Source organism: Emiliania huxleyi, assembly GCF_000372725.1.
Source record: "Emiliania huxleyi CCMP1516 unplaced genomic scaffold EMIHUscaffold_45, whole genome shotgun sequence".
Taxonomy (NCBI): domain Eukaryota; phylum Haptophyta; order Isochrysidales; family Noelaerhabdaceae; genus Emiliania; species Emiliania huxleyi.
Genome location: NW_005198611.1, coordinates 198,698 through 221,266, shown reverse-complemented (window position 1 = coordinate 221,266; position 22,569 = coordinate 198,698). Strand labels below are relative to the sequence as shown.

General features: G+C 66.1%; 10 protein-coding genes across 10 annotated transcripts; 5 read left to right on the top strand and 5 right to left on the bottom strand.

Annotated features, from left to right (window-relative positions):
* Nucleotides 1-2,040, bottom strand: EMIHUDRAFT_310905 (hypothetical protein; the record flags this gene model as incomplete). Its single annotated transcript, XM_005768663.1, has 5 exons — nucleotides 1-679; nucleotides 779-1,252; nucleotides 1,354-1,597; nucleotides 1,643-1,826; nucleotides 1,954-2,040. 5 exons carry the CDS (start codon nucleotides 2,038-2,040, stop codon nucleotides 1-3), a joined length of 1,668 nt encoding a protein of 555 aa, XP_005768720.1.
* A 1,253-nt stretch (nucleotides 2,041-3,293) lies between these two features.
* EMIHUDRAFT_210630 (hypothetical protein) lies at nucleotides 3,294-4,178 on the bottom strand (the record flags this gene model as incomplete). Its single annotated transcript, XM_005768662.1, has 1 exon — nucleotides 3,294-4,178. One exon carries the CDS (start codon nucleotides 4,176-4,178, stop codon nucleotides 3,294-3,296), a length of 885 nt encoding a protein of 294 aa, XP_005768719.1.
* A 274-nt stretch (nucleotides 4,179-4,452) lies between these two features.
* Nucleotides 4,453-5,493, top strand: EMIHUDRAFT_102888 (hypothetical protein; the record flags this gene model as incomplete). Its single annotated transcript, XM_005768661.1, has 1 exon — nucleotides 4,453-5,493. One exon carries the CDS (start codon nucleotides 4,453-4,455, stop codon nucleotides 5,491-5,493), a length of 1,041 nt encoding a protein of 346 aa, XP_005768718.1.
* Nucleotides 5,494-6,212: 719 nt separating this feature from the next.
* EMIHUDRAFT_210628 (hypothetical protein) lies at nucleotides 6,213-7,715 on the top strand (the record flags this gene model as incomplete). Its single annotated transcript, XM_005768660.1, has 3 exons — nucleotides 6,213-7,076; nucleotides 7,175-7,270; nucleotides 7,347-7,715. The coding sequence occupies 3 exons, from the start codon at nucleotides 6,213-6,215 to the stop codon at nucleotides 7,713-7,715; spliced, it is 1,329 nt and encodes a 442-aa protein (XP_005768717.1).
* A 138-nt stretch (nucleotides 7,716-7,853) lies between these two features.
* Nucleotides 7,854-8,748, top strand: EMIHUDRAFT_436545 (hypothetical protein). The gene has a single exon (XM_005768659.1). The coding sequence runs from the start codon at nucleotides 7,881-7,883 to the stop codon at nucleotides 8,412-8,414; it is 534 nt and encodes a 177-aa protein (XP_005768716.1). The 5' UTR covers nucleotides 7,854-7,880; the 3' UTR covers nucleotides 8,415-8,748.
* Nucleotides 8,749-8,829: 81 nt separating this feature from the next.
* Nucleotides 8,830-10,174, bottom strand: EMIHUDRAFT_210626 (hypothetical protein; the record flags this gene model as incomplete). Its single annotated transcript, XM_005768658.1, has 3 exons — nucleotides 8,830-9,276; nucleotides 9,341-9,515; nucleotides 9,693-10,174. 3 exons carry the CDS (start codon nucleotides 10,172-10,174, stop codon nucleotides 8,830-8,832), a joined length of 1,104 nt encoding a protein of 367 aa, XP_005768715.1.
* Nucleotides 10,175-10,560: 386 nt separating this feature from the next.
* Nucleotides 10,561-12,519, bottom strand: EMIHUDRAFT_66117 (putative ABC transporter; the record flags this gene model as incomplete). Its single annotated transcript, XM_005768657.1, has 4 exons — nucleotides 10,561-10,932; nucleotides 10,987-11,284; nucleotides 11,330-11,394; nucleotides 11,524-12,519. 4 exons carry the CDS (start codon nucleotides 12,517-12,519, stop codon nucleotides 10,561-10,563), a joined length of 1,731 nt encoding a protein of 576 aa, XP_005768714.1.
* An 820-nt stretch (nucleotides 12,520-13,339) lies between these two features.
* Nucleotides 13,340-13,714, top strand: EMIHUDRAFT_45905 (hypothetical protein; the record flags this gene model as incomplete). Its single annotated transcript, XM_005768656.1, has 1 exon — nucleotides 13,340-13,714. A coding segment is annotated over one exon (375 nt), but the record flags the coding sequence as incomplete, so codon positions are not given.
* Nucleotides 13,715-14,154: 440 nt separating this feature from the next.
* EMIHUDRAFT_210623 (hypothetical protein) lies at nucleotides 14,155-15,181 on the top strand (the record flags this gene model as incomplete). Its single annotated transcript, XM_005768655.1, has 2 exons — nucleotides 14,155-14,819; nucleotides 14,947-15,181. 2 exons carry the CDS (start codon nucleotides 14,155-14,157, stop codon nucleotides 15,179-15,181), a joined length of 900 nt encoding a protein of 299 aa, XP_005768712.1.
* Nucleotides 15,182-17,129: 1,948 nt separating this feature from the next.
* EMIHUDRAFT_436544 (hypothetical protein) lies at nucleotides 17,130-18,227 on the bottom strand. The gene is made up of 2 exons (XM_005768654.1): nucleotides 17,786-18,227; nucleotides 17,130-17,706 (listed from the first exon to the last, which is right to left on the bottom strand). The coding sequence occupies exons 1-2, from the start codon at nucleotides 18,218-18,220 to the stop codon at nucleotides 17,158-17,160; spliced, it is 984 nt and encodes a 327-aa protein (XP_005768711.1). The 5' UTR covers nucleotides 18,221-18,227; the 3' UTR covers nucleotides 17,130-17,157.
* Between the last annotated feature and the right edge of the window lie 4,342 nt (nucleotides 18,228-22,569).

Genomic DNA, 22,569 nt, shown 5'->3' with positions numbered 1-22,569 from the left:
TCATCTACCTTCGTACTGGCCTGCCGCCCACGCATCTAAGTCGGGCGGGGTGTCGCCCGACTCCCAACCCTGATACATGTCTGCGATGAGCGGCCGCTTCCTACTGTTGGCGCCCGGGCCGCCGGAGCGCGTCCCCGCCGCACCCACCAGCGAGGCCGACGGCGGCATGGACGAGCTCGCAGCGGCGGACGGACCGTCGTCACGCGATTCGGCTTGAAACCAAGGCCGGCCCGGCCTGGGCTGCCAGCTCAGCGGCTTGGGCTGCAGCAGGGGAGGCTCGGCCTCGGACTCCTCCTCCCCCTCCTCCTCCGAGTCGTCTTCGTCGGGGCAGCTTGTGGTGTTGTGAGGGGCGCTGTGGCTGAAGGCAAGGACGGCCTTCTCGCGGAAGGAGCGCACCGTGTCCGCGACGACCCCGTCGGTGGCCTCGCACCACTTCATCACGCGGGGGAACCGCAGAGTCCACGGGATGTTCTTGTTCGAGGACGCGTCGGTGTCGATGTCGTAGCGCCGAAGAAACCGCGAGCCGCGCACCTCGACAAGCGGCGCCGCCGCCGGGTCGACCAGGACGTAGTGCGGCCGCACCGTCCCGCCGGTCGGGCAGTCCAGCATCCACGCCGGCGGCTCCTCGTCCGCGCGGAGCCGCCGCATCAGCGGGGTTGGGCCCTGCGTCAGCCGCCGCCTGGGGCGCGAGAAGCAGGAGCGTCTTGGCGAACGGGCCGGGGGAGGAGAGTGCCGCTCGCGATGGGGCGGAGGGTGGGAGGGGCACGGGAGGGCACACCAGAGCCGGTCGAGGTCGACCTGTCCGAGAGCGCCCTGCCATGCGAGCGGAGAACTGTTGAAGAGCCACCGCACACAGTCCTCCTCGCCGGCCGTCGGCGCCACTTTCGAGATGCCAGCGGTCGAGCGCGCGCCAATCGCGAACTCGACGAGGCGGTGCCGATTGCCCTTTGGCGAGTCCGCGACGGACCTCGAGTCCGGGACGGGTGCGGGCCCGAGCCAGCGCGGCGCTCGCGCGCCGAGGAGCAACAGGGTGAGGGTGTCGCCGAGGCCCTCGATGAACTCCGCCTTGACCTTCAGCACGTTGTTGCGGGCGTTTGGCGCATAGGGCTTGTCGGCCGCCTTCACCATCAGGCCCTCCTCGCCGGCATCCCGCGCCGCCTTAAAGGCGGACTCGAGGGGGCGCTCCGGCGCAGACAAGTCGACGCGCTCGGCGTTTGTGAGCTCGAGGTAGTGGGGCAGCGCGATGAAGCACCTGAGAGGGGAAAGGGGGGCCGAAGTGCGGTCCGTGTCTGAGGAGTGTGCGAGGAGGGGAGGCGAGCGCTGACGGGTGCGGGTGGAAAGCGCCTCCCCGACTCGAGCAGCGCGCGCCGCTCGTGAAACGGCCGGTGCAGCACGTCCTCGTCGCCGTACCGCAGCACATCAAAGACCTTGACCTCGTAGTGCCGCCGCGCGTCGCGCCGCGAGTACCGCGACGGCGACCCGTCCTCGCTCGTGCGAAGCCAGAAGATGGTGCCGAAGGCCGAGATGCCGCGGCCCGTGCCGAGCTCGTCGTACTTGCCCTCGCGCGTCTCGCACTCATCGTACACGAGCAGCTCGCCTACGGGGACATGTCCAGGACACGTCGTGTGGCCGTGTCCTGCACAAGTGGACGCGTCGTGCACGAGGCGCTCTCCGTCGAGCACCACATCCGTGCGAACAAACGCCTCCCGCTGGGCGTCCGTGACTCGGGCCAACGCCTTCTCGAGCCACGTATACCGCTTGCGCGTCGCCGCGTCGCCGCTGCGGCAGAGCACCTCAGCCGGGTCTCCGCCGAACGCGAGCCTCACCTGGTCGGTCGCTGGCGAGAGTGAGCTGGAGAGAGTGAGCCGGAGAGAGTGAGCCGGAGAGAGTGAGCCGGAGAGAGAGAGTGAGCTGGCGCAGCGGGACGAGAGGAAAGGGCCCGACAGTGTCAACGTGGTGAGCATGGGGGCTGCGCGCCGCCGGCAGCAGATCCTGCACGTCGTTCGTGCACTCAACGCCACTGCGGTAGAAGCAGCGCATCCGGCGCGCGCCGCTGTTCCAGTGCAGCTGAAAGCGGAACCCATCGTACCTAGTGAGCAGTAATCTGGGGTGATCTCGGGTGATCTCGTGTTGGCGAGATCGAGCCGTCGTACTTCGTCTCGACGAACACGTCGCTCGTGCCGAGCTGCCGCGCCGCGCCGTCCAAGCGCGGGCAAGCCACGCTCAGCTGCGCGCGGATGTGCACGCCGAGGATCGGCGGCGGCGGGTACGCAGTCGGCAGCTCGCCGCGCTCCGCCGTCTCACAAACGTGCTCGAGGCCTGCACGTAAGCCACTCCGGCTCACTCCGGCGCACCGACCTCTCGAGCTCTGGCGCGGCTCGCGGCTCGCGGTTTCGGTAGCGCAGCAGCGTATAGAGGAGTGGCGGCGAGCCCTGGGACGGCCTCCCGACGCGGCCTAGAGACACGTGCACGACTCGTCCATGACACGTCCACGCGACGCCCCTCGGGCGGCCTCTCGGCGCCTTGCGCGCGGCAGAGCCCGTCCATCACGACCTATGTGGGACGTGTCGTGGACGCGTCGCGGACGACGCACGGACTCATGCGCGGCAGAGCCGCCTCCCTCCTCGCCTTTGGGTACTCGCCCTTCTGCGGCACGGGGTGGCCAGGCCGCGAGCCGATCTTGACGTCGCGCAGCAGGATGCGGACGAGCCACTTGACCTAAGGAAGCACGTCGTGACTCGTCCACGGCACGTCCATGACGCGGCAGGATGCGTCCGAGCCACTTGGACCTCGAGCGGGCCCATCGGGAGGAGCAGGCTGTGCAGGTGCCGCTTCTTCTGCTTGAGCTGCATCGCGGTGAGGGCATCGTTGACTGTCTTGACGGTCACCTGGGGCCGCAGAGGAGGGGGGGAGGTCTTGGGGAAGGGGTAAGGAGGGAGAGACGCGGCTCGGCGCCCACCGACGGCTTGCCCTCCCGCGACACCCGCTTCGCCACGTACGCCTCGAGGACGAGCGCCACGTCTCCGGTGCCTCCTGTGTCGTTCACACAGCACTCCCTGCCCCACTGCAGCGCGTCCGCCGCGTCCATCCCGTGCGCCTCAACGGTCCACGCGGCGAGCTTCTCCGACGAGATGCCGTACCTATGCGAGATCGCCCGAGATCGCCCGAGATCGAGGTTGCCCGAGATCGCCCGAGATCGCCCGAGATTGTCCGAGACACCTCCGCGTGTCATGGTGCGGCATTAGCAGCCGAAACACGTCGAAGAGCCCCGGCCGCTCGTGCCGCTGCCGCGCCTACGCGACATGGCGTGGAGAGGTCGCCCGGGTGCCGTCGTCACCTCGCGTCTCCGCCGCCGCCGCCCGCACCGAAGACGGCGCCCTGCCGCGCCAGAAGCGGTGGCATAGCTGCTTCCGCTTCTCGAGAGCGCCGGTGACGCGGAGGCCGCTCGCGTCCACGTCCTGCACCGCCTCCATCGCCTCGAAGAGCCGGCAGATCTCGTCAAAGAGCGAGAGCTCGAGGTGATCCGCGGCGGGCGGCGGCGGCAGCGCGAGTGGCGGCGCCTCCTCCTTTCGCACGATGAGCTGCCGCGGACCATGGAACTTTTTCCGGCTCTGCTGCCACAGGTTGCCGGCAATGATGGCGGCGGCAACGACGCGGTCGAGTTCGGCCTCTCTGTCGGCCATGCCCTGCGCTTTCACGATGGCTTTGGCGTCGACCGATCCGTGCTGCAGGTTTTCATATTCGCCGGCCGTTTCGTGCAGCAGCCGTCGCGAATACGGCGATAGCTGCGGCGGGAAGAAAAGCCGCGTCTCGGTGCTCGCCAGGAACAAGTCGTAGATGAGGCGAGCGACGTGCCTGGCCGCCTCCTTCTCAGCCTCGGAGTGCGGCTTTGCCGGCGCGGCGACTTGCAAGTTGGCCGGCTTCACGGCTTTCTCGGTGGAAGGTGGCAGTACCACCTTCCACCTCTCGTTCGCCAGCTCCTCGATTGCAAAGCCGGCCGTGCCGTTTAGCTCTGGCTTCTGCCGAAGGCCGTGCAGCACCACAAACGAACCCGTCTCAAGCGAATGGCCGTCCGGCTCCGACTCCGACTCCGAGGCGCCGTCCGACGAGTTGAACTCGTTCACCGCTGGTGCGCGCGCCTCCGTGGCAGCGCGAAGCACAACGTCGTTGGTCTCCATGGCGGCGGCGGTTCGCGGTGGATGAACTCAACAGGCTGTGAAAGCAAGCCCACCCTAGCGGGGGGGCACTTGCCCCGAAGGTAAGTGCGTCTGATTCACAGCTTAGGAGACAGGAGCCTTCGCCAGGTCGTGTGAAGAGCACTGATGCCGCAGTGAGTGAGTGGTCCCGGGCCCTGCGGGGAACTAAGTCGGCGCAAGTTAGCCGGGCTTGCCCAGCCTCGCTGGCGCCTTTGGCGAGGCTGGGGTGGCTGCTGGGCATGACGACATCGCAGCAATGACCTCCACGCTGCGGAACATCCGACTGGGGTTCGCACAGGAAGCCGCAGCGACCCGCGTTCAGCGGGCGATGCGCGCGCTCCTGCTGCGCAAGGGCACCATCATCATCACGATCCTCATCACCAAGATACAGGCCGCTGCGCGCGGCCTCAACACTCGCACTTCTCTGAACAACTTCTTCAAGGCCTGCCCGCCTAGCGGGCGCACCGCCGACCTCTTCCTCAGCCGCGTCTATGGCGGCCACGAGGGCGGGCGGCGGCGCGGCGGCGGCTACGTCGTCGATTTCATCTACTGTTTACGCTCCACAAGTCTTCCTCTCCCCTTCTCGGAAGCGTTGGCCCGTTTCCCTCTCGAAATCTACAACCCTTACGGCACAGTGCGCGGCTGCGACGGAACCATCGGGTTCCGCCACCAACGCGAGGCCACCGGAGAGCAGCTGTGCCTGCCTCCGCCCTCGTCCCCCTCCTCCCCCCGTGAGTCGCCCTGCCCCAGCCGTCCAGAGCACGACCTCTGGCGGGCCAGCCAGTCACTTGATGACACCTCGATGGGCACCAAGAAGAAGGCCAAACAAGGCAAGAACTTCAAGGCCGCACAGGCGGCGGCGCAGAAGGCTGCGGCGGCGGCGGCCGCTGCAGAGGCGGCTGCTCAGGCGGCTGCTCAGGCCGCTCAGGCGGCCGCTCTCGGACGGTACAGGTTGGTCAACGCTTGGTACTACCCTCGCGGCGACTGGTACACCTTCTACTGGGACGGCAGCACGGCCGACAAGGTCGCAAGGCGCGCTACCTACCCGACGCTCGAGCACGACGACCACGACCCCGGCCCCCTCGCAGAGCGCATCAGGCGCGACAAGCGCGAGTTCTCCATTTTCGGCGCAGAGCGCATCAGGCGCGACAAGCGCGAGTTCTCCGGCCGCTCCTCCGACGACTCCTCCTCCGACCGCGACTCATGCGGCACCGGCTCCACTAGCGAGGCGAATGACATATTCGACACCCTCGAAGACCATCTCGGCTACGGTTCCGACTCCGGCTCCGGCTGGTAGTCGACAAGCTGCCGAGCGCAAATCACTCTGTGTGACACATTTCTTGTTGGCTTCTAAAAATCTCTCTCTCTTAGTCTGTGAGCTGGACGAGGGCTAGTGGTGCGCCGTGGCGGATCAAGTGGTGAAGTGCTCCCCCGGGAGTCGTGGTCGGAGGCCGGGACACTACGCGCACTAACTTAGTGTGCGGAAGTGAGTGCCTCCGGCCGGCCGGGGGGGAGTGGTCCGGCGGGCCGCTCGCAGTGCCCTTCGCCGGCGGACGGAGAGGTGGGCTCGGCTACCACGCGCACTAAGTTAGTGCGCGTAGTGAGTGGGCCGCCGGCGAGTGGGCTAGTGGGTTAGTGCCTCCTGCCACCCCGCGCGCACTAAGATAGTGCACGTAGTGAGTGGGCCGCCGGCGAGCGGGCTAGTGGGTGAGTGCCTCCTGCCACCCCGCGCACTAAGATAGTGCGCGTAGTGGGTGGGCCGCCTTCTAGTGGTCGGCGAGGCCGTGGCCAGTGCCCCGGCCCTGCGGCGCCGCCTAGTGAGTGAGTGCTCGCCGACCCTCCCCACACTAAGTCGGCATCGGTGCTTTGTTTTTTAGTTGGCGAAGGCTCCTGTAGGAGAGTAAAAGCAATCTGCGCACGAAAAAAGAATTGTATCTCGCTCTCACAGCACACTGGCACACAAGAAAGAAGACGCGCGCCGCCTGGTTGCGAACGCAGTTCCGAATCGCCAAAACTATGCCGCTGCGCCTCGACGAGCTCCCGCTCGAGCTTCTCGTCCTCACGCTGCGCGCGCTCTCGGCACAGCAGCTCTGCTGCTGCGACGCGACGTGCAAGGCACTCCACGCCGCCGCCCGCGACGAGAGCCTGTGGCGGAGCCTGTGCGAGCAGCAGTGGCCTTCCGGCCCAAACCTGTCCTCGTGCCGCGCGTCCTTCTCCTCGGCGAACGGCTTTGCGCACCTGCGACGGCTGCCGCGCCGGGTGATCGACGTCGTGGAGCGTAAAGACGGGCCAGGCCGCCGCGCGGGCCAGCGCGATGTGCCAGCACAGGTCACCTCTGTGGACGCCGATGCAACCCGGCTGGTCGCCTCCCTCAACGCCAAGGGCGGTGCGTACGGAGAGGTCGTCTGTCTCTCGCGAACAGGCGTCCGGCGGTGGAGCCTTCAGCTCGGCCGCCTGCTCAAGGACGTCCGCATCGTCGGCGAACACGTGCTCGCCCTGCACGCCGACACGGACTGGGAGCCGAAGCTGGCGGTGGTCGGCGCGAACGGCGCGTTGCGCGGGCAGCTCTGCTCGCTGCCGGCAGCCTCGGCCGGGGCCGTCCCCGCAGGCTGGGGCAGCTACCATGGCCTCGCCGTGCCTCCCTCGCAGCCCGACACCGCGCTCGCCTACAGTGTGAGCGGCTGCTGGTGCGCAGTCGACCTGCCGACTGGCGCGACGCTACTGCACGCCGACGCGGGCCACCTCGGCTCGCCCGACGCTGAGCACTACTCGCTCTGCGCCGACCCGCTCCACCCGCACCTCGCCACCGCCGCGTGGAGGGCCGGCGCGCGGAGCTGGCTCGGGCGGGTGGACGTGCGGTGCGGGGCCGGCCTGCAGGCGGTCCTCCGCACTCACCCTGATGATGAAGACCTGTCACCCTGAGATGATGAAGCCCTGTCACCCTAGTCACTTCATCACGAGCAGCACCCGGACCGCAGGCGTTGCTCTGCACGCGCCACTCGGGCCTGCTGCGAGTCGGCGCCGGGCGAGAGCACCGCGTGCTCACCTCGCACGCCCGCTGCAAGGAGATCGAGGTCTGGGACGTGCGAGGACCGCCGCCCACCTCTCTCGCCGCCTCCCCGCCCGCCCGCGTCCGGCCTCAGTGCGCAGCCCAGCCTGACGGTAGGCTTCTCGAGCAGCCACGACTCGGAGCATGCGCGCTCGTCGCAGCCCCGCGTCGAGGCGTGGCGCTGCGCGGGCAACGGCCCCGACTTCGACTTCAACGACGGCGTCCTCGCCGCTGTCTCCGCCGGCGCGCCAGGCACGAGCTTCGGCGCGAAGCTGCACGTCTTTGCTGACGCCCCTCGCCGCATCACGGCCGACGTGCCGCTCAGCGAGATCGTGATCGACGATTCCTACCGGCACACGTGCCCGCGCGGCATCCGGGTCGGCGGGGGTACGATCAGTCTCATCGCAGACCGGCGGAGGGCGATCCAGTGCCTTGTCGCCGAGACTTCTGTAGAAAGTGTCAGACTGTGATGTCGTTTTTTACGTCGGTCGTCTTGATCTTTGCTTGAGGGCACCGCTGGAGGAAAAAAATAATAAGTTATTAGTGAGAAGGGAATCCACAGATAGTGGGATGGCTCCATAAAAACGAGACGACATCAAGGACCAACCACACTAAGTGAGAAAAAGCCGCTTTCGATGCTCCTGCTGGTTGCTAGTGCAATTGCTGCTCCGATCCCAACCTCTCTCTCGCACGACGAGGTCTCTCTCTCGCCCGACGAGAAGCGCGGCGGCCTCGTGCTTGCGGCTACGGGCCACAACGCCGCCGCCGCCGTGACCATGGCTTCCAACGATTACAAGGTCGCGGCGATCCATCAGGCAGGCGGCGTCGGCAACGGCAACGCCGCGGCCGTCCACATGGCGTCGAGCGGTCACGAGGCACTCGCTATGCACCAGCTGAACAAGGGCCGCATGCTCGAGGGCGACGTCGAGTCATCGACGCTCGCAGACGTCGAGGCGAATGGGGAGGACGCGCCAGACGAGAAGCGAGGCGGCCTGATCCTCGCTTCGACTGGGCACCACAACGCTGCTTCCGTTCACATGGCGTCGAACGGGCACAAGGTCGCGGCGCTCCACCAGGCAGGCGGGCTTGGCAACGGCAACGCGGCGACCGTCCACGTGGCGTCGAACGGTCACGGAATGCTCGCGATGCATCGGCTGAATGGCCGGTGAGGGAGAGAGCCTCAACCAACGAAGCCAGCCCACACGCTAGATGGATCCGACGTGATCCGGGTGGCAGACCTCTCCTCGTACGCACCTTCAGTTGAGTAGCTGTGCCTGCGGACCACAGCAGTCAGCACCTTCGATGATCGCTCCCGCCGCTCGATAAGATGTTCGCAGCAGTGTGTGGGGTTTCGTCGTGTCCAGTAGCAGTAGAGCCCAGCTCTCCCGCGCCGCTCCGTCGCGGACTCGCGCCTGCCCACACGTGCGCGTGTTTCGCTGTACGCTGATGATGTGGGGCGGGATCTTACGTTTGTCAGGATCTTGATTCACCACGGCACGCCCTACATATACTATTTCCCTCCTCCTTCCACACCCTTACAATGGTCAATGCGCACACGCTCAGTACAGTACTCCTTAGCCACGCTTATCGAAAGGACCCGGCACGCAAGCTCTGCTTTGAGACGAGCGACGCACGCAGTTCCTCAAACTGCCGCCCGACCACGTCCTCGAAACGCCGGAGCTGCTGCCACGTCTCGCGCCGACGAGCCCACACAAACTGCACCAGCGCCGCGTCGTCAGCGTCGTTGGCCAAGTCTTGCAGCGTCTCACTGTACGTCCTCGCGAGGTAGCACGAGATCCACAGCTGGATGAGAAGGGTTCCCATCACCCCGAGTAGCGTGTGGTGCCTCGCCTCGATGCCATCGCACCCGAGCTCCCTCGCACGCGCCTCGACGGCGTCGATGTCGCCGCGTTCAAGCAAGCGGCACGCCGTGAGCTGCTGCTCATACGACGAAAAGTACATCACGAAGAAAGTGCAGACGTTCGAGAGCGACCACAGTTGGTTGATGTAGAAAAAGGTGAGCGCACCATGCTAGCAGCGCCGGACACACCTCCGATTGGACTCGGTTAGCGTGCAACCCAAGAGCGTAGTGGACCGGCAGGTTGCCCCAAAAATCGCGCAGCCTGCTGCTCCTCTTCTCAGCGTCCGCCGCAAGCAGCACGTTGACGATGGCCGGCGGGTATCGGAATCGGACAGCGAGGTGGAGCGGCGTCTCTCGCGTTGATTTGCTTTGGGTGTACACGGCGTCAGGGTGCGCACGAAGAAGCATGCTAATCAAGGCCACGGCCCGAGTCTCATCCCAAGATGGGGGCCTCATCGTGTCTGCCCCAATGCGAGGGCCCTGTACGGCATCATGAAGTGGTAGGAAGCCGAATCGTGGACCAGCGCCAGGTCCCCGTGGCGTCGCGGCTGCGGTAGGAACGCTTGCAAGGAGAGCGTGCGCACACTCGATCTGCAAGTCCATGGCTGCATGATGCAGCGGCGTCGCACCATCTTCGTCGTGCGCGATGACGGCAGCACCGTAGGACCCAATGAGGAGAGACACCATCGGGAGATACCACGCGTTTGGTTCGCCAAGACACGTATGCGCCCGCACAGCGCGGTGAAGTGGCAGGTCGCCATCGGGGCCGAGCAGCTGTGCTGCGTGCGGTGCCATGTCGAGAATCGCCTGCACGTTGTCAACACCGGTCGGCGGAGCCATGTCCGGTCCTTTGACAGCCAGCCAGAGCACATGCAAGTAGTCAACATCAGGCCCCTCGTCCTCCTCTTCCGTATCAGGATCTGTCTCCCACAGATACAGTTGACGCTCGACGACCTCACGCGGTCTCGCTGCCATCCGCAGACGGAGCGCGGCTGCGGGCGCATCGGCTAGCACGAGCTGGCGAGCGGTGAGGTTGTCGGCCTGCCAGCCAGGACTCCGCAGGACCATCACTGCAGCGTGGCGCCATGAGACGCATACGGCCCTTGCTGCGAGGAGCGATGCTGGATCGAGTGCGCACAGAGAAAGGAAGAGGCAGTCGCCGGAGAGCGCGGATAGATCTCCGAGGGAGAGATTGTGCAGGTACACGCGTACACGCAGAAGGCTGCGCAAGCAGCGCACTGCGAATCGACCTGACGTCCCGTCATAGCAGAGAACTTCCACAGCCATGCCGTTAAGGTCGGTTCGGGCTGTCAATCCGTGGATTAGCAACAGCGATCCCGCGGTAACTCATAGCTCTTTCTCGGTTAATCTGGTACATGCGCGGCGCCGGGCCGGGAGTGTGCAATAACCAACTCCCTCTTTCGCGACACATGCTATCTAATTGTGGTCCTAGCCTATCCGATCGTCTCAACGGCATAGCACGGTGTCCGCTCCACGCCATAGAGCCGCAGCCGTGACGCGTGGAAGTTTAGCAACGAAGGGCGATGCCCGACCGACAGGTACGTCAGCCCCTCGAGCTGGCCGAGCGCGTTGTATAGTAGGGCCTCATTCTCCAGGTCGAGAGCCGAAGTGGCCTCGTCGAGGATCGCGAGGCGCGGCTTGCGGAGGAGGACTCGCGCGATCGAGAGCCGCTGTTGCTCACCCAAGCTCAGTTCGTCCGCCCAGTCGCGCACGGCGTCCAGCCCCGCTGTCCCCTCACTCGCGAGCCGTGTGAGCTGCACCTCGCCCAGTGCACGCAGCAGCGCGTCGTCGGTGCCCGTCCACTCCTACATCCGAGACACAGCCGAGATGTGGCCGAGATATGGCCGAGACAGCAGCACGGCGCCCGACCACTCCTCGAGCGGCCGCGGGTACACGAGCTGCTGGCGCAGCGAGCCGAGCGCGCAGTACGGCCGCTGCGGCAAGAACATCGTGTCCGCCGTGAGCGGGCGCGTCACGATGCCGGAGCCGCGCGTCCACAGGCCGGCGATCGCGCGAAGCATCGACGACTTGCCGGCGCCAGACTGGCCAGTGACTAGCAGGTGCTCCCCGCAGCGCACGGTCAGCGAGACGTTGGCAAAGAGCAGGCGCGATCCGTCGGGCGTGAGGAGGCTCAGGTCGTCGATCGCGAGCGCACGACTGCCCGAGAGGATCGCAAGCTCCAAGTTGTGAATCCCGTCGGACAATGGCAGCGGCGACGGCGAGGGTGGGGCGGGCACCGGCGGTGTCGATGGCGCCGCGCTGTCGCCCTTGCCGAGCATTCTCCAGAAACCGGGCGGCCCATCCCCAGCAGTCTCTACCAGCTTGGCGCGCTGCGCCTCACTCAGGACGAACGTGGCGTTGCTCGCGTTGCGCTGGTAGCCTTCCATGCGCTCGACAAATGCCGTGAGGCGGCGGAGGCCGGCGGAGAATCTCGAGATGCCCTCGAACTCGTTGACGATGAGCGAGAGGTCGTCGAGGATGCTGTTGAATGCGCCCGAGCTCTGCGTGATCACTCCGAGCTCGATGGTGCCCGCAAAGTAGAGCGGCGAGACCACCAGGACCGGCAGAATCTGGATGGCGTACCGGTAGGCAGTGGTGAAGAACTCGAGGTTGCGCTGCGTGCCGAGGACCGCACGCCGGCCCTCGACGGCACCCTCCAGCCGGTCGCGCACCTCCCTCGCCTCCTGCGCCTCGCCGCCGTAGAAAGCGATCGACTCGGCGTTCTCGCGCAGCCGGACGAGCGAGTAGCGCAGGTTGGCCTCGCGCAGCAGGACCTGCGCGTTCTGCCCGACCAGCGTCTTGCCGAGCTGCAGGGTGGTGAGTGTGCCGAAGGTGGCATAGGCGAAGATCACGTAGAAGAGCTCGGGGTAGATGGAGTACAGGATGCCGGAGAAGGAGACCAGGTCGATGACGGACGTCATCAGGTCGATGCCAAAGTCGAGCGAGACAGCCGTGAACGCCTTGATGTCCTCTGTCAGCCGCTGGTCCGGGTTGTCCACCCGCGGGTCCAGCTCGATCTGGTAGAAGGTCTGGTCCGTGCAGTACTGCCGGGCCAGCTCGGTCGTCATCCACGCGCGCCAGTTGAGCGCCAGCCGCGACCGTTGGAACCGAAAGAGGACCGTGAGGGGCGTGGCGACGGCCAGGCCGACCGCAAAGTTGGCGGTCTTCTCGATGAAGAGCGCCTGGTCCTTGGCGGAAAGCGCAGAGTAAAAGTCGCGCCCCACATACGAGAAGACTACGGACACGCCGGCGTCGATCAACACGAGCAGCAGCAGCAAAGCAAACTGGAGCTTTGCGCCCTCGGCTTGCTCAAAGTAGGGAACGGCCAGCCTCCGGAAGAGTCGGAGCTGTTCTTTCAGAGGCACTCGCTGGTCGTCTTCGTCGGATGCCATCCGCAATACGGAGCGGGGTGGCGTCATCGACACGCCGCTCCACGCAGACGCGCAGCGTGGTGGTGGAAGGCCGCTCCACGCTCGAGAAGCGCAGCGTGGCACGGCAGGCGGTGCTCCTGCTCTGCGCGCCCTCGTAGACAGCGCTTGCAGAAGACCCACAGCCGGCTGGGCAAGGCCACAGCAGCAGCATAGCAAACAAAGCCATCTTCGACGGCACCTCATGGCGGGACTCGCGGCGCGATCGACACAGAATTTTTTCCCGCCCCTGTGTCCTCCTCCCGTCCATCGAAGCTCGCGCGCTGCGCAAAGCTGGAACTCTCCTGACCTTGAGCGTCGTGACTCGTGAGGCTTTTGCTGTTGCATTGCCTCTAAAAGAACAAAAAAGAAAACAAGCCCGGGAACGACGCCGGTTCTGGACCGGGGAGACTCCTGCCGCCGCCCCTGCCACCCCTGTGTCAGTGTGCCTGTGGTTGCGAGAGACTGCCGGTGAGAAGCCGGAGGAAGGTCGCTAGACTGAGATGAGACCGCCAGTAGAGTTGGGAGTCCACCGTGCACCGCGCAGCGAGCCTGTCGTGTCCCTTGTCAGGAGCAGGAGAGCCCCACCTGTGCCCCTGATCGTCCTTCCAAAATCCTGCTCGTGCAGGTGGGGACCCTGTCCGGTGTTTTTCTTCTTTCTCTTTCTGGACCGCCGCCCGCAGCAATGGGTCGCTGGTCACTCTCCTTTCTGTGTTTCGCCGCGGCGGTGGCGTGGGCCAGCGAGGAGGGCGGCGGCAGCGTGCACACGACGGAGTCGCTCCCCGACCTCGCCTTCGGGGCGCAGGTGGTGCAGCTCGACGAGAACAACTTTGAGCACCTCACGCAGGCGGCGACGGGCGCCACCTCGGGCGACTGGCTGGTTCTCTTTTGCAAGGAGTCGGTGCCGCGGTGCGCGCGGATCGTCACCACGTGGGAGAAGATGGCCGTCTCGCTCACCGCCTCGCGCGAGGCCCGCGGGATGCCGCGCATCAATGTCGCCTCGGTGGACACGTCCGACTCGCCGTGGCTGACGAAGCGGTTCGGCATCACGTCGGTGCCGCTGGTGCTGCTCTTCAAGGGCGGGGTGATGTACTCGTTCCACGGCGGCGGCTTCTCGATCGAGAAGCTGCAGCACTTTGCGGAGCGCGACTACTCGCGCTCGTCGCGCATGCTCGTTCCGCCCGAGCCTCACGTCGCGACGCCGCACGACCAAACCTTCCTCTGGACGATCGGCACAGTCGCGGTCGGCGCCGGCCTGCTGTGGATCGTCGACCAGCTGCTCGCTAAATATTACGCGTTGCAGAAGCGCCGGACCAAGCGGCTGAAGCGGGAATCGAAGGCCAGCTGAGGGCGGCGTCAGGGCGGCGTGGGCCTCCGCGGGCAACCCGCGCGTCCAGTCGTCACGCTCACGGCGCCACGTACGGATCTGGCGCGCAGCTCACCAGTTTCCGAAAATCTTTTCCGCCCCCCCCCGGTTGGTCCTCAGTTGGTCGCGATGCTAGCGCCAGTGACACCCAGCCAAGTCTGCGCTGGACAGCTCGAGCAGCCGGCCGGCGTCGCGGCAGAGCTCCGCGGCACCGCGAGGGCCTGCGAGTGTCTGTCTGGGAAGTGTCGCTCGAGATGGGGCTGCTGCTGTTGCTAGCTGCATTCTTCGCAGTCGCAGCGGCATCGCTCGCCGTCCTCCTCACCTATCGGGCATTGGTGATCTCGCACATCCCGAAGCAGTGGGGCAATCCGATCATTACGCTCCTGTTCGGCAGCTTTGGCGACGGAACAATCCCAGACATCTTTACCCGCCACCGTTACCTCGTCGAGCTGCAGCGCAAGTTCGGCGCCATCTGCTGCCTGCTGCAGCCCCTCTGCAAGCCCGTCATCTTCATACACCCGGAGAGGGGCGAGCCGCTGCCCTCGTGGTGGTCGACGGCCAAGACCTTTCGCGGGCCGTTTGGAGACCGCTCCTTCGGCGTGCCTCACTCCCTGCTCGGCCTTCCGGCGGGGCGAGAGTGGGCGTCCCACCGCAAGATTGTGGCGCTCCTCTTCTCGCGCCGCTCGCTCGAAGGCTGCATGGGCGCGATCCACGCGTCGACCGAGGAGCTCGCGAAGCTCTGCGAGGCGGGAGGCGTGCTAGACCTCTACCCGCTCCTGCACGCGTGGTCGCTCGACGTCATCGGCCGCTGCGCCTTTGGTCACGAGTTCGGCGCGCTCGCCGCGACCGCCGGCGGCGAGGCGTGCGCGTTCACTGCGGCCGCCGCGCTTCTCAACGACGGGATGGTCAAGCACCAGGCGTTCGGCTATATCTCGGCTATATCTCGGCGATGTCTTGGAGGCACCTCGGGCTATGTCTCGGATGGCCAAGTACCAGGTGCTCGGCCCGCTGGCGCACCTGCTTGGCTGGCTGCCGGCTTGGGCGAGGCCGCGGTACTGGCGGCGCGTCGAGGCGGCGCGGCGGCTCTACGCGGGCACCGCCGAGGCGATCGTGGGTCGCATCCGGTGCGGCGGAGAGGCTTCGGGGCCGGTCGTCTCGAGCTTCTGCGCGACCCTCTCCCGCGCCGCGTGGAGTGTGGAGGAGGTCGTGGACGAGGTGGTCGGGCTGCTGCTCGCAGGAGGGGGCCCGGCCAGCCCAGTCACCCAACCCACTCGCCACTAGCAGCACGTAGTCGGGCTGCTGCTCGCAGGAGGGGGCCCGGCCCGCACCCACGCGCACGCCTCCACCCGCACGCGTCGCGATTCCCTCTCCCGCGCCCCGCCATAACCCCGCCCCCTCTCCGCGCCCGCCCCCGCCCCGCAGGCCACGAGACGTCCTCCAACACGGCCTGCTGGGCGCTACACCTCCTCGCCACCAGCCAGCCGCAGCAGGAGCGGTGCCGGGCGGAGGTCGACCGCGCCTTCGAGTCGGCCGAAGCTAAGTCCGAAGCGGCGGGCACGTCCTCCTCCTCCACCCGCCTGTGCGCCCGACTCTTCCGCCGCGGGGGCAGCGGCCTAGCTCGCGCCCTCCTCACCGCCCGCGGCTCCACCGCGAAGGTCGCTGGGCGAGCTCGAGTCGAGCTGCCCTCTCCTCCTCGGCTGCGTCTACGAGGCCCTCCGCCTCTTCCCGACCGTGCCGACCACGCCCCACATCGCGCCGCGCGGGGCCCAGCTGCACGGCCTCCCCATCCCAGAGGGCTGCCCCGTCTCGCCAAACAAGGCGGGGCCCAGCCACAGCCTACCGCCACACCGCCACAGCCCGTCCGTCTCCGCTCCCCTCACACACACCCTTCCTTCTCCGCTGCCCTCACTGCCCCACCCCGCTCCCCCGCTGCCCCCGCCCCGCGCCCTCACTGCCTCGTCCTGACCGCGAGCCAGGTTGCGCTCGGCCTCGACCCGAACCTCTTCTCGCAGCCTCACGCCTTCGACCCGGAACGCTACGCGCGCGGAGAGCACGGCCCGCACGGCGCCGCGCTCGCAACCTTCGGCGCCGGGCCGCGCATCTGTGTCGGGCTGCGCCTCGCCGAGACCGAGCTCTGCGCGCTGCTCGCGCTGCTGCTGCGCCGCTTCGAGATCGAGCCTGCGGGGCCGGCGCCTCGAGAGTGGTGCGCCGTCACAAACTCCCCAAGGCAGAGCGGGCTGTCCCTGCGGCTCGTGCCCCGGGAATGGGGAAAGGGATAGTCGCGGCTTGGTCAACCTCAACGAGACGAGGTGACGACTCTTGCGTGGTAAGGTCCTTATATAGTAAGTGTGCGGCCGGTGTGTAATCTTGTGTGGAGCGCTCATGTGTCGTCCATGAGCTGTGTATGCTGTATTACTCCCTGTACGGGGTGTGGACCCTGAGAGTTGACCAGGGGTTGTGCGCTGGGCCCTCCTGCTCGGCTCCAGCCAGTAGACAAGTATTGTCATCAACAGAGTAGAAGGATCTGACCTCGGGGCCGATGTGACCAAGCGCTGGTAGCGTGGTTTTACCTCACACCCATGGTCTCACAGTGTGCCGGCAGTCGTCGAGCAGTGTCGCTCACACAAGCCGCAGCACAAGTGACTGAGGGCCAGTGAGGGCGAGCCCATCGCTGTCACAGCTGTGGCAGCCGCACAGTAGGCTGTGCCAACTGTGCAGAGCGTGTGAGCAGCAGAGGAGCTGCTCTCCAGGCTTCTGTCGCAAAGAGCTGCATGCCACCGTGAAAGCCGCTGTCGAGGTTCGCCGAGCGCGGCGCAGGTTGGGGGACACCGTCACCGACGAGTGCGTTGGACTTTTCACTCCGGACAAAGACGGGTAGACGCACACGAGCCGCGGTCGTCTACCCGTCATAGTGGCGAGGCGCGGGACCGTCGCTGTGGCGAAGTGGGTCGCGTCCTCCGATTTCCTCAACTCACGGTCCCCTCCCTCTCTCCGTGTGGCCTGTGTGGAGGCGTGTGTGCCCCGGGTGTCTCCACTCCCGGTATCTTTCGCAGAGCGCGGGTCCGGAAACTCGCCGCACGCCGGAGAATCAAAATACAAGAAGCCGAGACAGAAAGTCGGCCCCCTCGCTCGCTCGCACGGACGCTGCCGACGATGACACTCGCGCCACTCACGCTGCAGGCCGTGCTCCCCCCCGCCTCCCCCGCCCCCCCCTCGCCCGCCACCCCCCACCCTCCACTCCCTGCGCTGCTCCGCGACTACAAGAGGACGGGCGCGTACTTCTCCTTCTTGGACTTGGCCTCCCGCACGGCGTCTGCGCGGTCGAAGGCGGCGGAGAAGGGGGTGCCCGGGTCGGTCTCAAAGTCGAGCGTCAGCTTCTCTAGATCCGCCGCCTCCATCTTGAAGGCCGCGTCGTCGTCGTAGCCGCCGCCGCGCGGCCGGCGCGGCCGCCGCCCTGCCGCCTTCTCCGCCTTCTCCTCCGCAGTCAGCTCGACGTACGGCTTCATCGAGAGGCCGATGCGGCGCTTGTCGTCGAAGGAGACGACGCGGACCTGCACCTCCTGCCCCTCGGACAGCTCCGCCGCCACCGACTCGACGCCCCCCTCCTTGATCTCGGAGATGTGCAGCAGCCCGTCGACGCCGTCCTTCAGGTTGACAAACGCGCCGAAGGACTGGATGGAGCGCACGGTGCCGGTGCGGAACTCCTTCTCGTCGGCCGAGGCGAACTCGCTCAGGTCGGCCGCCTCGCGCTTCTGCCGGCGCGGCGGCGGCGGCGGCGCATTCGGGTCCTTGTTGGACAGGGCGACCTGCGAGGAGGGGGCGGCGGTCGGGTGGGAGGGGGGCGGGGGGGGGCGAGCACGGCGCGCGAGGGCGGTGAGGAGGCACCTGGCCCTTGGCGAGGTCGACGCTCTTCACGCGCACCGTCACCGCGTCGCCCACCGCGAACATGTCGTTGGCGTCCTTGACGAAGGTGTCTGCCATCTCAGACACGTGCAGCAGGCCGTCGCTCGCAAAGCCAATGTCGACAAAGGCGCCGTACTGCTGGACCGAGCGGACGGTGCCCTCGACGGTCGATCCGACCTCGAGCTGATCAAGCGGCTGCTTCTTGGCCCGCGGCTTACGCGCCGGGGCCTCGGCGGCCGCCTCTGGCGCCGCGGGCGCCTCCGCCGCAGCCGCGTCCTCCTCCATCACGGCGAGCGGGGCGCGCAGCGGCGACGAGGCGGCGCAGCGCGCAAGCGGGCTGCTAGGGACGCGGGTGAGGGGCGCGTTGAACGCGGCCGCCGCAACCACCGCCACCGCGAGGAAGAGCTCACGAAGCATGTCGCTGGAGAGCTGGCTTGGGAGCTCTCGTGTGCTAAGAAATTTATCCGCCCCACAGGACAAGGGCTCACACACACACACACACACACACACACACACACACACACACACACACACACACACACACACACATGCATGCATGCATGCACAGACACACAGCCCCTTCCCCTCCCCCCTCAAGACCTTCCCAAGGGCGAGGACACGCGCAGGCCGCACCTCTAGTGAGGCCCGCATAGACTCATGCCGATACCATCAGGCGGCAAAGGCGAGTCACGTCGTGCAGCTCAGAATAATTTTGGACGGAGGGCCTGACGCGACGATCTGCCGCAGCAGCTCCGCGCCAAGGCCCGCGGTACCGCCCGTCACTAGGACGACCTTGCCGAGCGTCGTCGACATCGGGAGCCTACTCTGTGAATTCGCGGAGCGAAGAAAATTTTATACTGAATACGTCGCTTTTGGGAAAGTTTTTGGAATACGTTGGAATACCTACGTATTCCACCTCCCCCCCCTCAGCACATATCTCCGCTGTCGCGCGCCGCGTGCTCGCGTGCGCACCGCAGCCGCTGCTCTGCGCGAGAGAGATTTTTAGCAATACCAAACGCTAGAGTTTGTTGTCTGCGCGTCGGCGGCCGAGCGCAACTGGTCGAGGGGTGGGCGGCGGGGACGCTGCTGTGAGCACGTCGGACGCCACGCGCGGGACCTCCTTACGGTGCGCGCCGCGCACGCACGCGCGCGGCTCGCACGCGCGCGTGCGCGTACAGTCTTATAGCTTATACACAGTCGGCACGCGCGTTCCGCGCGTGCCCCGCTGAATACAAATACTACCCATTCTAGAGCTGTTTTGGAATACGTGGAATACGTATTCACAGAGTAGGATCGGGAGTGGGGAGTCACGGCGAAGATGGGAGCTTGCTCGGATGATTTTTTCGAGCGTGAATGTTTCTAGGGACTCTTGAGCACTTGAGGTGAGCTAGTCGCTATAGTCGGACGGTTCCGGCACGTCTGATGTAGCGGAGGACGAATGCGTTTTCTTCAGACCGCCAAGTCGTGGGGTCCAGACTCACACGAGACTCACACACGGCCGGCGCCAAGCGCGCGTAACCACCGAGCCGCTCTCCGCCGCCGCTCCTCGCCACCAACCATGATGGTGCGTGACTCGTTTACCCCCCTCCCCTCACTACGACCAGCCTTCTCACCCACCACGCCTCGTCGCCGCGCCTTTCTTTTCTGTGTGCGGCGGGCGCCGACGCCCGAGTCCAGATGCCCGCCAACGCTCGCTCGCCGCCCCGATCACACAATCTCTCCAGCGACGTTCTCCCTGCCCAGCGCTCCCGCCGCCGGCGCTGGCTCGTCAGCTCCCCCCCGACACGTGGAGACAAGCTCCCACCATGACACACGCGGCGCGCGCATACAGCGCGCGCAGCGCAGCGCACGCGACTCTTCCTTCCTCCCTCTCCACAGATCCCCCCCTCCTCTCGCACCACTCGCTCACTGCCTCCCTTGCCACCCCTCCTCCACCAACAGGGCAACTCCGATTCCACGAACGATCTCATAAAAACTGGCGGGAGGTACATGGCCGCGCACCTCGGCGTCGCCGATGCCGACGCAGCGGTTGACTACCTCAAGACCAACGTGTTGAGCCGGTGCAGCAGCGGCTGGAACGACTCGGTCCTCCGCGACTACCTCAAGAACGACGTCTACAAGACGTTCTTCGACAACAAAAAGATTGACCACGAGAAGGCCGAGATCAAAGACGGACATGTCAAGGCTGTCGACACGTGAGTACATCCCTGTAATCCTGCAACGCCGCGCATCCTCTCACCCCCCCCCCCCCCCCCCAGCTTCCTGCGGCGTCTCTTCACTGACTACTTCGGTGAGAGCCAGCCATCCAACAAGTACTTCTCCAGCATCACGCCGAGGGCGGAGCTCAACGCGTACATCCGTGAGCAGAACAAGCGCAACAATGTCCTGGCTGGCACCCCCTTCGGCAGCGGCCGCTCGTCGACGCTCGTCGACATTGGCACGGTCTTCAGCGTGCTCCTCGTGATGTACAACATGAGCGGCACGGCGCTGTTCAAGGGCCTCAACCTCGCGGCGGGCGTCACGCTCATGCTCGCGTTTGGGCTGCGCAACATGAACGTCGAGGATGCGTCGTGGGGTTCTTTCGAGATCTTTCAGCTCGATGCCGGGGGGCGTCCGTTCTGGCCCCTCTCCAACAAGCGCTCCCCCTGGGTGGGGCGCGTGAGCACGCTCCGCAAGATGGACAAGAACGAGAGCTTGCGCGAGTTCATTCCGCACAAGAACGTCTTCTTCTGCCCGTTTGTCGCCATCTCGCTCCGCCGCTTCTACCTCCTCTCTACGAGGCAGATCGAGCTCCCCAACATGACCAACTGGATGAAGCACGAGAAGGCGGAGACGGAGGACGAGGACCGCATCAAGAGCGAGAAGGTCGTGAGCGGCATTGGCTGTTTTCTTCCGATGGTCTCCCAGCACTCGGAGGTCACGCGCTATGGCAGCACAGCTGGTCGCCACCGACGTTGTCGCCGACGCAGATGGACTCGCGCGCCCCGCCGGCCTGTGGAAGCAAGCCGCCGGCCCACTCGTCGGTGCCGGCATGCAGGCGGCTGCCGAGGTCGTTGTACTCATTGAACCTGAACCTGCGCAGCAGTGCATCCCGAAGGCACACCGCGAGCTTATGCTCGCGTGCGTCCTTCGCGAGACCCATGAACGGGACTGGGCGGAGCAACCGCGCCGGCGCCTCCGCCTCCGCCTCGCTCATGGTCCAACTTGAACAACTTGTGCGCCCCCCTGCCGCAGCGCCCGCGCGGCGCGCGCCACGGAAGCTTCTAAGAAAGGTCAGCACGCAAGTTTTGGAAGGTTTGGACGGCGATCGCCGTCAGCCGCACGGGCGATACACATGCGTTCCTCTTTGACAGGCTGTGACCCAGAGGTCCTGGGCGGTCCAGAGGCGTGCCCCACATTGCCCCGCCCCCACCCACCCTCCCCAGACCCCGCATTCTTTCTCGCGCCAACTCACATGCGCTAAACACAGAGCGGGGTACGGGTGACGACTGACCAGAAGTTGCCTGGACCTCTGGGGTGCCCCTCATGACCCCCCTGTGACTCCCCTGACTGCACCCCAGCGCTCTCATGCCCCTCCTCCCTCCTATCATCAGATCTCTCATACCGCCAGTTGGTTGCTCTGGAGGCAAGTCTCATAACTCTTTTTGCTGGAAGAGTCATTTGAGTTTGAGCAAAGGCCTTTGGGTTTGGCTCATAACTTGTTTGCTCCACAGAATAAGTTGTTCTGGAGACTTGGGATTTCAAGGCAACTAGCGGTGGGTCATGCTTGGAGGTAGCTGGGCACGTCCAGGGGCGTCGGGGGGGGCTGGGCGTCAGCGGGAGCAGTCCAGGTGACTGCCCCAACCCACGCTTTCTTTCGCAGAGCCCGGCGCGCCGCCTTGAGGGGGCACACAGTCTGTTTGCTCTTTGACTTTACCTTATCCAACCCAACTGAAACCCACAGCCACTCAGGAGAGCAGGAGGCGTGCTGCGCAAGCCCCCTCTCCCACCTGGGTGGTTCCGGGCTAAAGAACTTGACCCAGAATTTCAATGGACCCTGGGCAACGACACGCTCGCTGCGCGCCAAGTCCTCATGCTCCTTGGGGCGAGCGAGGATGGGCGGGCTGCTGCCATGCAAGAGGCGGCGGACGTGGCCAGCAGCCACACGACCACACGTTGGGGGCGGCGTTTGGCCAGCGGCTTCCTACAACTACTGCGGCGCGAACGTGGTGCAGGTACGGGTGACCGCCTCAGGGATGGAGGGGGGCGCGGGGGGGAGGGAGGGAGGGGGGGTGCGGGGGGAGGGAGGGAGGGGGGTGCGCACGAGTACCCTGTCGCGCGCGCCACGCTGCAGCCATGGCCTTTGCGCCGAAACTCGCGGAGCGCCTCGACCCTCGCCTCCATCTCGTCGCAGGTGGCCGGCCGCGAGGTGCCGCTGCCAGACAGCTTTGGCCGGCGCTCAAGCTCCGCCACACGGGCCTGCAGCGTCGTCACCTGCGTCGCCGTCACCCCCACTGAGCCCATGACGCCATCGCGGTCGGTCTCTGCGGCCTGGTGGGCAAGATATCCCCATCTCCCACCCCCACTGCTCCCTTCATGTCGCCGCCGCGTGCAAAGCCGGTTCTGCTAGGGCGCAATCGTTCGCCGGTCGAGATCTGAGCAACTATAATGCTTGGAGCTCCTCCCTCCACTTCTTGTCCCTTTCATATCGTCTTCCCCTGCTTTGCGGATCACTATCGTAGCCACTGTTGGTCGTTGTTGAGGGCTGGACCTTGTTCGATCTCATT

Excerpts from the sequence above, each read along its gene's own strand:
- EMIHUDRAFT_436545 (XM_005768659.1), top strand. The coding sequence starts at position 7,881 with ATGCTCCTGCTGGTTGCTAGTGCAATTGCTGCTCCGATCCCAACCTCT.
- EMIHUDRAFT_436544 (XM_005768654.1), bottom strand. The coding sequence starts at position 18,220 with ATGCTTCGTGAGCTCTTCCTCGCGGTGGCGGTGGTTGCGGCGGCCGCG. Across the intron at positions 17,707-17,785 it reads TCGACCTCGCCAAGGGCCAG|GTCGCCCTGTCCAACAAGGA; the intron begins GTGCCTCCTCAC and ends CCCTCCTCGCAG.